Below are 13,951 nucleotides of genomic sequence, written 5' to 3'. Positions count from 1 at the left end.
AAAAGAAATGCTTCCTCAGGTCTAATCTAAATCTTCCCCGGCGCAACTTGTGGCCATTCCCTCTCGTCCTGTCATTATTTATCAGGGAGAAGAGGCCCAGGTAGTATACAGGAAATACTTATCCATCACACAGTAACTCATAAAGCTTTTGTAGGGTTCGGTAACAACTTGTGAGGATGAGGTGACTGATGTAGCCTATACAACACTTGAATTGGAACATGCCCCTACAATATAACAGCAAGGATAAATGGGCCATTCAAAACATAAGCAAGGAACCTATTTTCCCACAGACATATCAAAGAATAAAATTCATAACTTGAGTAGTTTTGGGCAGACTTTTTGTCTCTTTCCCGTAGAACAAGTCACACAAACATTGACAAGAAGTTTAGCTGGCATCAGAGCACCTTTGCATTCACACTGCTCTATCAATGCATTCCCGTTGCACACCACCTTCCCTCTCTAAGAAAGAAGCTGTGAGGCCAAGCATGCGTTATGAAATTTCCTCTGAAATCAGGTCCCCTTTTCCTCTCAGAATACAACTAGAGAAAGCACAAACCTCACTGCTGCACAGCCCTGCACCATAAATTCAGTCTTAAGCAGTGCAAATGCAAGTTCAGCATAACCAAATTCCAGGATATTTGGGGGATTTTGCAAACCTAGATCTGGCCACCTCACTGAAGTTCTTGCAAAGGGCAGAAAATGGAAGCAAGAAGCTATTAAGGAATTCATCACCTAGTTAAAAAGCTCTGCAGTTTTTTCCATGAAAGCCCTTCTGCTTTGTATTTCCTGTGTATCTCACTGTAGAGAGGGATATATTTGGTTTTAGGAAATGCTTTTTACATTTCCGCTGTACTAACTGTACAGAATGGGGAAGAAGGAAAACCCACAAAGTAGCTATATCGGAATACTTGGAAGAAAAATTACAAAGGAAGCATAATATAAATCACACACAAGCTATGGCAGTGAAAGTCTCTTAACCATGTCTTGTGTAATGTCGGTTTAGAAAGAAAAAGAGAGGCCAAATGAATGTAGGAAAAAAACAAAACAAAACAAAACCCCTATCGTTCCTGCCTATTTATAACAAAGCTGACAAACCCTGCTGAAGACAGCTTGGCTTCACTCAGTCTGCCAGGAACACCAAGGAGCAATAATTCACATCTGCAGCTCTTTGCATCATCCTGGAGTGCTACACCCCAGTGCTGGCTCACTGCCACACCAGGCTGCTTCCTTCAAACTCTACAAATAAATGAGGAAAAAAAACCAAACCAAAACAAAACACAGCCTCTCTCTTGGTTTGCATCCTGGTCTGTAAAGAGCATCACTTGCTCTTGCTGCAGAAGGATTACAATTTTGCCCTTCTGCAGTGCCACAAGGGTAAGGATATACAGCACAAGCAGAACCAGTTCTCTACAGGTATTGCAGAATACGTATCGACACAAAACTGCTGCAATCATTTGACTAGATTTCATTCCCATTTTTGAGAAGCTGCACTCTGATTACATACATAATAACTGACTGGCTAAGACCAAACCCCTTGGCTGCTCTCAACGTGCACAGCACGAGCCTATTGCAGCAGTCTGTGTACCATTAACAGCACATATCTATAGGTTTGTATAGGCATTTAATGACATTTATTTATTAACATCACCTTCAAGGCAGTATCTGCCAAGAAACAGAAAATCCCAGGTATGGAGAGAAGCAAAGGCAATGAGCCATAAGTGTCAAATAGATTATCCTGAAACATAAGCTTCTTGAAGAAGCAGCAGCAAAGGGAAGGATAAAAAATTCCTGACATTCTCAGCTGGCAAAGAGTGAATGGAAAAATGTTATGCATGAATGCCACTATCAGATATGATTTAGCATTTTATAACCTTGAGTAGGTTTTGCTACCATTATTCAAGACTGAGTAGAAAGCCAAAAAATTTACAGGTTTTCCTCACATGATTGTTTCACAAAGGCTAGAAAAAGGAAAAAAAAAAGCCATCAGCCAGATGTCACCCCTGTAGGGATATACATGAAATCTCAGGATCTGCAAGCTCAGTAAGTCACGAAAGATATGTCTGTCTCTGAGCTCCAGGTCTTTTTGCTAGTTAAATTGATGAAGGTTTATTAGGAGAAGGAGCATTTTTTCTCAGATAATTAAGAACTCCAAAAGTGAGGAGGGAAAAATGCCAATGTTTTAGGATAATCTTTCTGAAGGTACTTTAAGTAAGCAAAAAACAACCACAGCACATCACAGAAGTGAGCTGCACTGAGCTCTTCTGAAGTCTACATTGAACAAATCATGCAAAGGATACCACACCTAAACCATGGCTCAGGGTCAGACTACATATGCTGCATGACTGCTGAACCTTAACAAGTCTGCATGCAACAGCTTAACCTTGCTCTATGCTCATCCTAAAAAACCTAAAATTAATACACTCGCTCAATAGTTCCACTGCTCTTTGTGCTTTTACACACATGCTGCCCAATCTCCTTCTGACCTTTGCAGCACCCTGGCAGTAGCTCACCATGGGGATGATTCACGTATAGGAAACCATCTCCACACTGTAGACTGCCATCAGTATAAAACTGCAGAACAAAATTCAGCTGGTGCCTTCACTGAAGAAGTAACTGAAGTCACTGACACATGCTGTAACCTCCTCTCAGAACAGCCTGGTTTCAGTGGAAACATCCAGAAGCTTGGTGTTCGGTTGGTAAGGCACATGGCACAGCTAATAACTGCTGACTTGTCCCCATCTGAGATGGTGTCCACACAGCACGGCCAGCTCCAGCAATATGCTGAGCTCCAGGGTTTTGTTACTGGAGAGAAGTCATCTCAGGATGCAGCGGGATGCCACAGCTCAACCAGTTTCTCATGCTTTTGTGGTACCAACAGCAAGGGACCCTGCCTCCCCTTGTCTTTACAGAGCAGGAATTCTCTACCTCAGTTTAGCACCAACACCTAATTTCCACCTCAGGAAAAAATGAGGCAAAGAAGCTCTCCTCCCAAGGAACACATATCTTACCTTGTGACACTGCCTTCAGATCACAAGAGCAACTACTGTCATTCACCAAAGAGGGGGGCTATGAATTGCTACAGGTATCTTTGCAGTCTTTGCCTGGAAACTCAGCAGTTCAACAGAAAAAAAAGTAAAAATAAATCTGAAAAGGAGAGAGAAATTTTCCTGCCCTAGAAACATAGCCCTCAAGCTTCCTAACTATTTGCCATAGTATTCCTCAGCTAGCAAAATGGAAAGCTGGCAGCCACCCAAGGTGTTCAGACAAAGCACTGTATTTAGAAGCTACTTAGGGCATCACGAACCAAAATATATGCTAGTAAAAACATCGTTAGGTAAATCATGAAGAGTTGGTTCTTGAGGAAGGGAGTCTTTGCTAATGATAATGTGATTGTCACAAATTTAAGTCCTGAAGTCCACATCAACAATTTAAATCTGATAGGGAAAAAGTAAGTTGGGAAAAAAATGACATTTGAATAATAGATAGGCAGAGGGAAGGTGACAGTCTGCAAAACAGAGTAAGTGAGCTCATTTGAAAACAGCAACAGCATTCAACTGGGTCTGCAGAGACCAGCACTTTATACACAGACAGGCAGGGGATTTTGTTTAAACATGCTGTGTGTTTAAGGCTCTGCCTACCCAAGAAAGGGAAAAGAAGAAACAAGATAACAGGATTAGCAAAAGCTCTCTCTTTTTTTCAGTCAAATACAATGCATATTATCCACAGCAAATGCTGAGGGAAAGCCATGTGCCCCTCCCCAGTTCTCCTCTAGAAACTGTGCTGAGCATCAACACTAGCACAGAAATTCTTTTGATTTCCACTTTCTGCTGTATTAACACCATTGTGCAGGAATGATATCTCTGCTCAGTATCTCCTATAAAATGGCAATTGTAGTCACCTCTTGACTCTACCTATAATTCAAAGTGTCCTGACATGAAAGAAATAGAAGTATATATCTGATATCCTCATAGATTAGAAGTTATCTGCTCTTCATGATCAAGCTCTGACCGATTAGTCTGTATATTCAATTCCTTGAATAAACCCAGGTATTACTCCAAGCTTTTAAAACCAATAGGGACCAACAGTTCTAAAGGCTTGGCAAGCAATAAATGGGTATCTGAAAGTTGATTTAATGCCTCAAGGGGGTGCTGAGCACTTCCAGCTTGCTTCTTTCTTGTCTGTGCTTCCAGACCATGGCTTTTTCAGAAAGAACCACATGAATTTCCAGGCTCTTCCAACTGCAAGAGGGTGGCCAGGAGGTGCACAGCATGCAGACACAGCAACAGCTGGCACAGCTGGGGAAGTACAGTGTGCCCCATATCCAGAATAAGTACATGCGTGTCCTATGCTTGGCCTTGCACTTTGGAGAAAAAAGCCAAAATGGACGCAATGTCCAAAGAGCAGGAAGTCCTAAACAGAGTTATCAGCAGGAGCGCTGATGAAATTCCCAGACTTTATCATTGGAACAGAAATGCTCAACAGAACCACAGAGAACAAGAGAAGGACAACAGCTCTCAAAGCAGAAACACCACTTGGAGTACATTTATTAGCACATTATGAAAAGCAGCAATCTGTGGTAGTTGGAAACTTCAGGTCAACACTTATTCAGAGGATAGTAAGATATAAATTGACAGTGCAGGAGACGTGCTCTTGGACAGCAGATCAGAAGGAGCAAAATGATGAAGACAAAGTAATGACAGTTTCAAATCAAAATCAATAAGCTACTGAGAAGCACTATGTGTTTACCTGTAAAACAAGGATGTTCAAGACAACTACCCAGGACAACAAGGACATCTTGGGAAGCTCAACTGCCTTAGTAACAAGCTCTCAACACCCAGCATCATTTATCACCCCAGATTTCAAGAGTCCAAGTAGAGGGTTTGGGAGTACATCGTGAAAATGAAAAAGAAAATATAATCCCCGGCCTAAAGAGGTTATAACTCATTATTACACATGAAAACCCTGAATGTAACTTATCTGTATTATAGTTAACTATATTTCTGGTTGTCATTGCTCATCACTGTTAGAAAAAAGAAAGGAAAACAGATGTTCAGAGAAAAAAATTAAGAGGAAACATAAGGGACTTGATGGGAAGGACAGATCTCGTATCCAGGAATCAGAGATCAGTCATAGATTTCCTGACTCAAATGATGCATTAATTAGTCTCTAAATAAATACTACTTATTGTTATTCATCTACTTTAAAAAAACACTAATATTTCTGACATGCTTTAAGAGTCCTAATCTACTTTCAAATACAGCCTTAATATTTATACCTATATTTCAATAAGCAAGTTTTACACAAAGTACATAATGTGATAAGCGAACAATTGGCTGATGTTTTGGGCTCAGATAGCTACAGTAGATGGAGTTACATCAGGCTACTGGCCAGTCACTAGTGGGGGTACTGCAGGGACTGGTGGCAGTGACAGGACCCAAGAGATCGGGGTCACTGAGATATGTTAGATGCCACTGAGATGTGTCAGGGGAGGATCAGATTGGAGGTTAGGAGAAGATTCTTCACCAGAGGGCAGTGGGCATGGAACAGGCTGCCAAGGGCAGTGGTTGTGGCACTGAGGTACTAAAGGACTGTTTGGATATTGCTTTCAGACATTGGGTTTGAATTTTGGGTTGTCTATGTAGAGAGAAGACAAAGAAATAAGCAAGGACAAGCAAACCATGGGAAAAAATAACCGAACCTTTACTACCTCTGGCCATTGAACTCCACATGCACTCTTGCAAAACCTAGTTCAGCTCCAGGCCATACAGAAATGGAATAAACAAGGTTCAAGGGAATAGATGATGCTATATTTCATTAATGTTTTTAATGATCCCTGTTCCCCTCATAAATAACATACTGATTTGCTAAGAGTCAACAGATTTCACCAGGCACATTTTATATCGTGCTACACATTGTAAACAAAAGCATAAGCATTTCCTGCACTTAACTGCAAGAATCTTTATTGTTGGCAATTCAAGTGCCAGGTTTGGAGAACACAGCATTATGCAGCAAACTGACCATGCAGTTAGTACAAGCGTCACCCTTTACCTCACCCTACCACGAGTGTTTATGTTCTTAGAAAAATGTAGTGACCTGACACAGTGTAATTTCACAAGAAAGTTAAAAGCATGTTTACAAATATCTTAATATACGTATTTTTCCTTTCTTTCAAATTTCTCAAGCCATACGTGGGCATATATTAAGAGAACTCTACAGACAGCCTATAATTAAATACTGCTGCCATTAAGCCCATTAAAAGAAACAAAAAAGCAGACAGTCGTATATACAATCAATGAGAACGATTGCCCAAGAATTCCATTATGGCTATTTTGTAAAGCCAAAGGAAAAACTATTTAATTTAAGCAATTCACTTGACAAAAAAACAATGAAGATGCAAACCCTATGTGGTTCAGGCTGCCAGTGCTAGTTTCAAAAACATTAGCAGACACAAGCAGTGCCCACATTCAATGCCCCAGCTCAGGACAGCCTTGGAGTCAGCGTTAGCTCAGCCAAGCACTTCCCATTATTAATGAAAGCTGCCACACATAAGCTGGGGAACACAACAGGGGGATTGCCCAGTCGTCAGCCACGGCCTAAGCAATGGCAAGGCTGCCCTAAGAAATCAGAGCATGGGCACAGGCAACATCTGCACAGCCTGATCATGAAACCAGAGCTGAAACTCACGGCTTCCTTTTAGGTCTGATATATAGGCAGTTTGCCTCTGCACTTTCCCAGATGCAAAATGGGAACATAATAGCAATTGACAATTGCCTGCTTTGCAGAGCCTTGGAAAGGTTCAGCAGATACACACTTGCAAAGTCTTCTGAAGATGAAACATTTATATTAAAATAAAGAGCACCAATGCATTGAAGAGATCAGGATAACAGAAATATACTACAGAGATATACAGAAATATACTCACCCGCTCCTGGCCAGCCGTATCCCAGATCAGAAATTTATGAAGCTCATTCCCACAAGGCACAGTTTTAGTCATGAAGGATGCTCTGAAAAGAAGAGGAGTCAGCTTTCATTTACAGCTAAGAGCATGAAGTAACACAAGTTTGTAACGAGTGCCACCATGTTACTGACTCTGGCCAGTTCTGCTTTGTTAGACTACATGTAGAGAAACTCTAAAACCTCGATAAAATGCCTACAGAAGTGAAAGGCTCCCTTTATCAGACTAAGTACACAATTCCTTTATATTTTCAAAAAAGCATAACACCCCTGAGATTCAGAGGGCTCATGGGCATGGGAACTCAAATGCTCCTGCCATTCTCACTAAACTCCTGCTGCCACCTGTCTCCATTTGGTGATACAGACCTGAGAACGGCAGTCAGTGTCACATCAGGCAAGAAATGCACAAGTTTTCAGTCAAATCTAGAAGGCTAGCCATGTGCATAAGTGATGTAAGCACCAGAGAACAGAAAAGTACCTGCTGAAATGCACGTGATAAACAAATCGAAAAAAGTTTTCCTCCCATCTCAGCTTTGAGGGAGAAGTGAGAAGCCTTTGTGGCTTTTCTGGAGACATTCAAGACCCACCTGGATGCCTACCTGTGCAACCTGGTCTAGGGAGCTGCTTTGGCAGGGGGGTTGGACTCGATCTCTGGAGGTCCCTTCCAACACCTACAATTCTGTAAAATCTGTGAAATGTGATTTGCCTATGGTTTCAGTGTGATTTTTCTTCTTTTAAGAAAGAAGATTTAAAAATTTTATGTATACCCTGTATTTCAGCATTTGAATTGAAAGCTGGCCAAGAGAGACTGCCAAACTGGTCGATTCCCCTGCCCTCATCCCCATCCTATATAGACTCCACTGAACAATTACTGATGTGGAAACGTTTTTCTCCAGCTCATAAAGATGCATGAGATACAATGCACTGTTGCTACAAAAGCACCAAACTACATCAAATGACATAAGACTGAACAAAACATCTCTGAGTTCCCTCTACAGCGACCTGCAAATTCCTTGAGCTTAACAATGCTCTATTCATACAGAAATATTAAGAAACGAAAACAACAGTAACAACAGCAGCAGCATTTTCTTTGGTTATTTTCAGGATGCGTGCTTTCAGACATCATCCTTCTTCTCTAAGTATTAAGCAACACTTTACAGTTCCAAAAACAGGAAATTCAGAGCCTCAGCAGCTCCTGTGGATTGCAAGGACTGTATATTTTAAAACACTGATTAATTTGGAGAAAATAGCAAGAAGCTTATCCACAGTTGTCCTGCACAGACGAGTACTATCTACTGCATACACACTAGTCTTCGAAGCACATTTTAATCCTCAAATAGAAAAGTATTTTTTTGTTATCACAATTATGAAAATTAAAGGGATTTTTTTTTTTAATCAATTTGAGCAGACGATATTTACTTAGCAACAACAACTTGGGCAAAAAGACTGATGATGATGTAGAAGTGAGGAGCTACTCAAGCTCTCATCAATTCCTTCACTGCCAATAAGTGTCCTTCAGCCAGTAAAGTTATTCATTACATGCTTCCTTGTTTCCCTCCTCTCTGCCTGTTTTCCTGTATTTATTACATTTGAAAGTCCAGAATTGCCCTGAAACTTTAACATGCAACATTCAGCTGAGACTCCTTCATGCATTCAAAGGCATAAATTTTGAAGAAACGTTCTCACCCTCCAAACACCACTTAAGAAACAAGACTAATCCTTCACAGAAGATTTAAAACAGCTCTAACACACACCAAGATCAGCGTTTTCACCCGAGTTACTCCTTTCTGAACATTATATATTAGCTTTCTCTCCCATAAAAGATAAAGAATTTTTAAAAGGCTGGACTTGGCAGATTTGTCCCTAGGATGCTGAAAGAAAAGATTTTTAGATTTAAAAACATCTACAGAACTCATATATTTCTGAGGGTCTGAAATGCAGAAGTCTGGCAGTAATTATGAAGAGCAGATGTGAATTAATTATACACTGTTTAAGTTGCATTATCCTATCTTCCTCAAAACAGGGACAATTTGATGCATCCCAAACCTAGATGAAAGCACATCCACACACCTGGGAATATGTATGCTAACACTGTGGTGCAGCCTGACAGCACACACAACACAGGGGTATAAGCAGTTCCTCACAGTTTTTCTACCCTCACTCAGCTGTGGACTGTCCTGGTCATTGTGCAGATCACAGCAGTGGATTTCATTTTTTTTAAGCTCCAAGAGATATCAGTCCCAAAAGAAACATGGCACAGCTCAGTCAGCCCCTTCACCAGAGAACATACAGCCATGCAGAGAAAAAAAAAAAAAAAAAAAGATATGCACACACACACAGAGACAAAAGAAAGGAGCTCAACTGAGGACAATTAGTATGTATATAAAACAGTATTATGCAAAGTACTCACCCAATAGTGGGACTGATATTGTGATCAAAGTGGTCCTGGACGAACCGACAAACAATGCTTGATTTCCCAACCCCAGTATCCTGAAAATAGAGAAAAGCATCCAGTGAATTCAAGAGACCCTTGACACCTATATTTCATTTGAAGAAACAGTCAAAGACTGATTTATGAACATGAACTTTTCCATACACTGGCAGCACTAGCTTCACAGAAAGAATACTCTGTGCCAGCTGTGTTATCAGACTGGCATGAAGCAGCACTCCTTGGAACAGGACACAGCCCACACTCCATGCTGTGATGCAGCCCAGTGTGTTCATTTGAAGGGAAACCCTTACTGTACCACCACAATCAGTAAGGAAAAATAAGAGCAGTACAATACTGGAATCGAACGCAGAATCCCTTCCAGATAAGGGTAAGAAGGGAAAAGAAGGGGAGAGAAGGAGGGAGAGGGAAGCTTGACATTACTCAGAATTATCATTTCAGGTATTCAAGATATGGACAAGTTCCCCCCAAAAACAGCATTTTTCAGTTTCTCTCTGCTCTCCTGAGAAGCCTTGGTAGAAGAACATAAATTATACAGAGAGTCATAAAGGAATAGCAGTATCACCACGTCTCCCCAGGAAATGCAAAGAACCTCATCCAAAGAGATGAAGAGAATGCCTGGAAATTGATCTTGCCAATCCCCCAACAATGACTGCCCAGGGTACAATCTAAGGCATTAAGAAGTCAATGGAAAGCTTTCTGTTAGCATCATTAGAACTGACTGCAGAACCTCAGAGAATTGTAAGGGTTGGAAGAGACCTCTCTAGAGATCATCTAGTCCAACTAGTCCCCTTGCCAAAGCAGCTCCCTAGCCCAGGTTGCACAGGTAGACATCCAGGCAGGTCTTGAATATCTCCGGAGAAGGAGACTCTACCACCTCTCTGTGCAGCTGTGCCAGTGCTCTGTCACCTGCACTGTGAAGATCTTATGCACATTTGTGCAGAATTTCCTATGTTTCAGCTTGTGGCCGTTTCACCTTGTCCTATCACCACACACTGCTGAGAAGAGTCCAGCATTGTCCCTTTGCCTCCTGCTCCTTAGATATTTATAGATGTGGATCAGATCCCCACTGAGTCTTCTTTTTTCAAGGCTGAACAGATCCAGGTCTCTCAGTCTTTCCTCAAAAGAGAGGTTATTCAGGCACTTTAGCACCTTTGTAGCCCTCCACTGGACCCTTTTGAAGAGATCCCTGTCATTTTTGTACAGAGGAGCCCAGAACCAGACACAATACTTCAGGCAGGGCAGAGTCAGTCAGGCCAGTTCTCAACCCGCCTCACCATCCACTCTTCCACAGCTTTGTTATAAGGATGCTGTGAGAGACAGTGTCAAATGCCTTGCTGAAATCAAGGTAGACTATATGTACAGTTCTCCCCCCCATCCACCTAGCCAGTGATGACATAATAGAAGGCCACCATGTTGGTCAAGCATGACTTTCCCGTGGTGAACCCATATCACATGTATCCACATTCTAGGACACTTGAGTAATTTACACTGATTTCTCAGAAAGTGCTAAGAGAAGGCAGGACTACACATATAACTACTGTTAAAAAGAAAAAAAGCCTTGGCCTTTTCTGTAATCAAAGTTGTGTCTTTTTTAATATTCTTCTCAAATATAAAAAGAATGATAGTTTTAATTCCCTCCCTCTGTGTTTAAATGAAACTGTACTGTCACTGCAAGCAAAGTCTATATACCGCACTTTGTAGAAAGCCATCATTTTAACTCTCATATTTAATTCAAGGCTGCCCTTAGTCAGCTTAAAAGCCACAATAAATGTTCATGCTGCACAGACAGTTGTTTATCTACTGTGTTCAATCAATAGAAAAAAAAATAGATCAAAGCCAGTAAGTGTTTAAAGCCAGCCCCACAGCCTTTGATCAATAGCAGCAACACATCCTGTTGCTTTTCCAAAATTTTGCCTTCATTATTAATTCCAGCTGAGATCTCTGTATAACCACTACAGCAGGATGGCACAACACATTACAAAAAAAAAAAAAGACAATCCTCTGTGCTTAAACTGAGAATCAAGTAATTAATACCTTGGATTGAAAGAGCTGCGGAGAAAACCAGAACTATCACCTACTGGGTGTGAGGAATTACGCTTCCCTCTGGTGGGGACACAGCTTTAGCCATTGCATTCAAAACTAGATATTGGTTCCCGTGACCTGATGGTGCTCTAGTTTCACAGAGCTTTATCCTGCTCCCATCCCTGGAGGCATTCAAGGCCTGTCTATGATTCTATGAAATTCAACCTCCTTACTAAAGCTATGCAAAGCACTCCTGCTGCCACCTGCTCTGTCCTTCCCTACACAGTCTTTCTCTACATATCTGTTCTTCTAAAAACTGGTGAGAATGATCCTCCTTTCTTTGTTTCTATTCCTTTTTTTTTCAAAGGATTATAGCAGAGTTATCAAGCCACATGTCTCAGTAACACACTCATGCCTGAGGTTGACTTATTTCTTCAGTTCTCAAAGTTCTCCTTCTCACCAGCTTTTTACAGCCTTCAGTCCAGTTCTTTTGTTTTACTCCATGTTGGTATACACATAACATCAAATGCACAACAAGGAATAAAAATATGACTTATGTAAGAGGTTACAGTAGCAATGAGCTGAGTGGATTTGACAAGCTTCAGAATATATCCTTAAAGAGTTATACTGCTCTTTAAGTAACAGACCCTGTGATTCCTCCAAAGGATCCTTATCCATGTGAAATCCAAGGGTTTCAGCACAGTATAATGTTCACATTGTGATCAAGAGCATACCACTGCATGGAAGGAATATCAAACACAGAATATGTTTATAATAATTACTTTGAATCAGGGTATTCTTGATGCAAATTCAGTGAGCAAGGACAACACATGCTGTCACTTACATTGTGAGAACAACTGGATGAGTCACTCAACAAGACTAATTTCACGTTTTTACTTTACAAGCCTAGTAGCACATCTACAAAATTTCAGTTATAAACTGCACTGAGATAAGCAAAACAGGTTAAAGAAGGAAAGGAGTTGGAACACAACCCATGTTAAGCAAACTGCCACTGAGTTCACCAGAAGCAGACACAACTTCCCCAGACTGCAAAATGAATACAGAGAATGGCTTGAGAGCGGCCCTGAGGAGAAGGATTTGAGGTATCAGTTGATGAGAGATTCAATGTCAGCCAGCAATACGTGTCTGCAGCCCAGAAGGCCAACAGTATCCTGGGTTGCATCAAGAGAAACATGGCCAGCAAGTCAAGGGAGGTGATTCTGCCTCTGCTCTGCTCTTGTGAGATGCCATCTGGAATCCTGCATCCAGTTCTGGGGCCTCCAGCACAAGGACGTGAAGCCCAGAAGAGGGCCACGAGGATAATCAAGAGGGCTGGAACATCTCCCCTGTGAAGACAGGCTGAGAGAGCTGGGGCTCTTCAGCCTGGAGAAGATTCCCAGGGGACTTTATGGCAGCATCCAGTACCTGAAAGGGGTACACAGAAAATCTGGAGAGGGACTTTCTATAAGGGCAGGCAGTGACAGAATGAGGAGAAATGGCTTTAAACTGTAAGAGGGTAGATTTAGGCTAGGTATTAGCAAGAAATTCTTTACTGTGAGGGTGGTGAGACACTGGGACAGGTTGCCCAGCAAGGTTGTGGATGCCCCCTCCCTAGAAGCATTCAAGACCAGGCAGGTGGGGGCTGTAAGCAACCTGGTCTAGAGGGAGGTGTCCCTGCTTAAAAGCAGGGGGAGTTGAAACCAGATAAGCATAAGGAACCAATGCATGCATGACCAACATCTGATTTTTGTGTGCCTTAAGCCTGAAAATGCATTCCCTCTTCCTCTGAAATTCTTCACCTGCAGATTCAGAGGAAGAGGATTTAAGAGCACAGAGCAGCTCCCACCCACACCCCTGTTCACAGAGAACCTCCCCAGCTCCTCTCAGCTCCCATCTTGGTAAAGAAGAGGCAGCATTTCAAGCCAGCAGAATTGCAGCAAGCTGGAAACTCATTTGCAGGCAAACAACTGATATGCTCATTTCTTTTGGCTGACCCACAGCAGCACAGAGGAAGATTAAAAAACACTACAAAGTTCAATATGAGTAATATATTCAAAAAGAAAACTTTTCACAATACAAATAGGCAGTTGGTATAATCCTCTGTCTGCCTGCCAGATGCATGTATCCTGGCAGGGAAAAGAAAAAAAGCTCTTTAAATCTGGATGTCTCATTTATACCTTCACACCACTGTAGGACTCAGCCCTCAAAGCACTTTTCCAAATGACACAGAGCTACAGGACACCATAACTCATCCCTGGTTAGAACCTCATTCTTCAGCCTGACACATAACAGCTTTTAATAGATTCAGATGGGTCAAACCCTATTGTGCTGAGCAAACTAAATCCTTCATGTAAATTCTTCCTACATCTGAAATAGAATAAGTGTTGAATTCACAAGAAATCCACACATACTGTGACTGATGACTAAACTGCAGCCCCATAATTATGCACACTGCTGCAACAGCTATTTTGCTCTTGATGCAGAATCCTTCTGTGCCTTCTTAATACGCGTGCCTTTTTAACA

General features: G+C 41.6%; 1 protein-coding gene across 1 annotated transcript in view; it reads right to left on the bottom strand.

Annotated features, from left to right (window-relative positions):
* RAB31 (RAB31, member RAS oncogene family) overlaps positions 1-13,951 on the bottom strand; it is a 54,613-nt gene that overhangs the window by 20,646 nt on the left and 20,016 nt on the right. Inside the window, exons 2-3 of the mRNA XM_065753714.1 lie at positions 9,365-9,444; positions 6,923-7,004 (exon numbers count right to left, since the gene is read on the bottom strand). Coding sequence (XP_065609786.1) covers positions 6,923-7,004; positions 9,365-9,444 — 162 coding nt within the window. The remainder of the gene's footprint in view (positions 1-6,922; positions 7,005-9,364; positions 9,445-13,951) is intronic.

Source organism: Cyrtonyx montezumae, unplaced genomic scaffold, assembly GCF_038088225.1.
Source record: "Cyrtonyx montezumae isolate F1298 unplaced genomic scaffold, pur_monq_1.0 scaffold_8, whole genome shotgun sequence".
Taxonomy (NCBI): Eukaryota; Metazoa; Chordata; class Aves; order Galliformes; family Odontophoridae; genus Cyrtonyx; species Cyrtonyx montezumae.
This window is presented reverse-complemented; position numbering and strand designations above follow the sequence as displayed.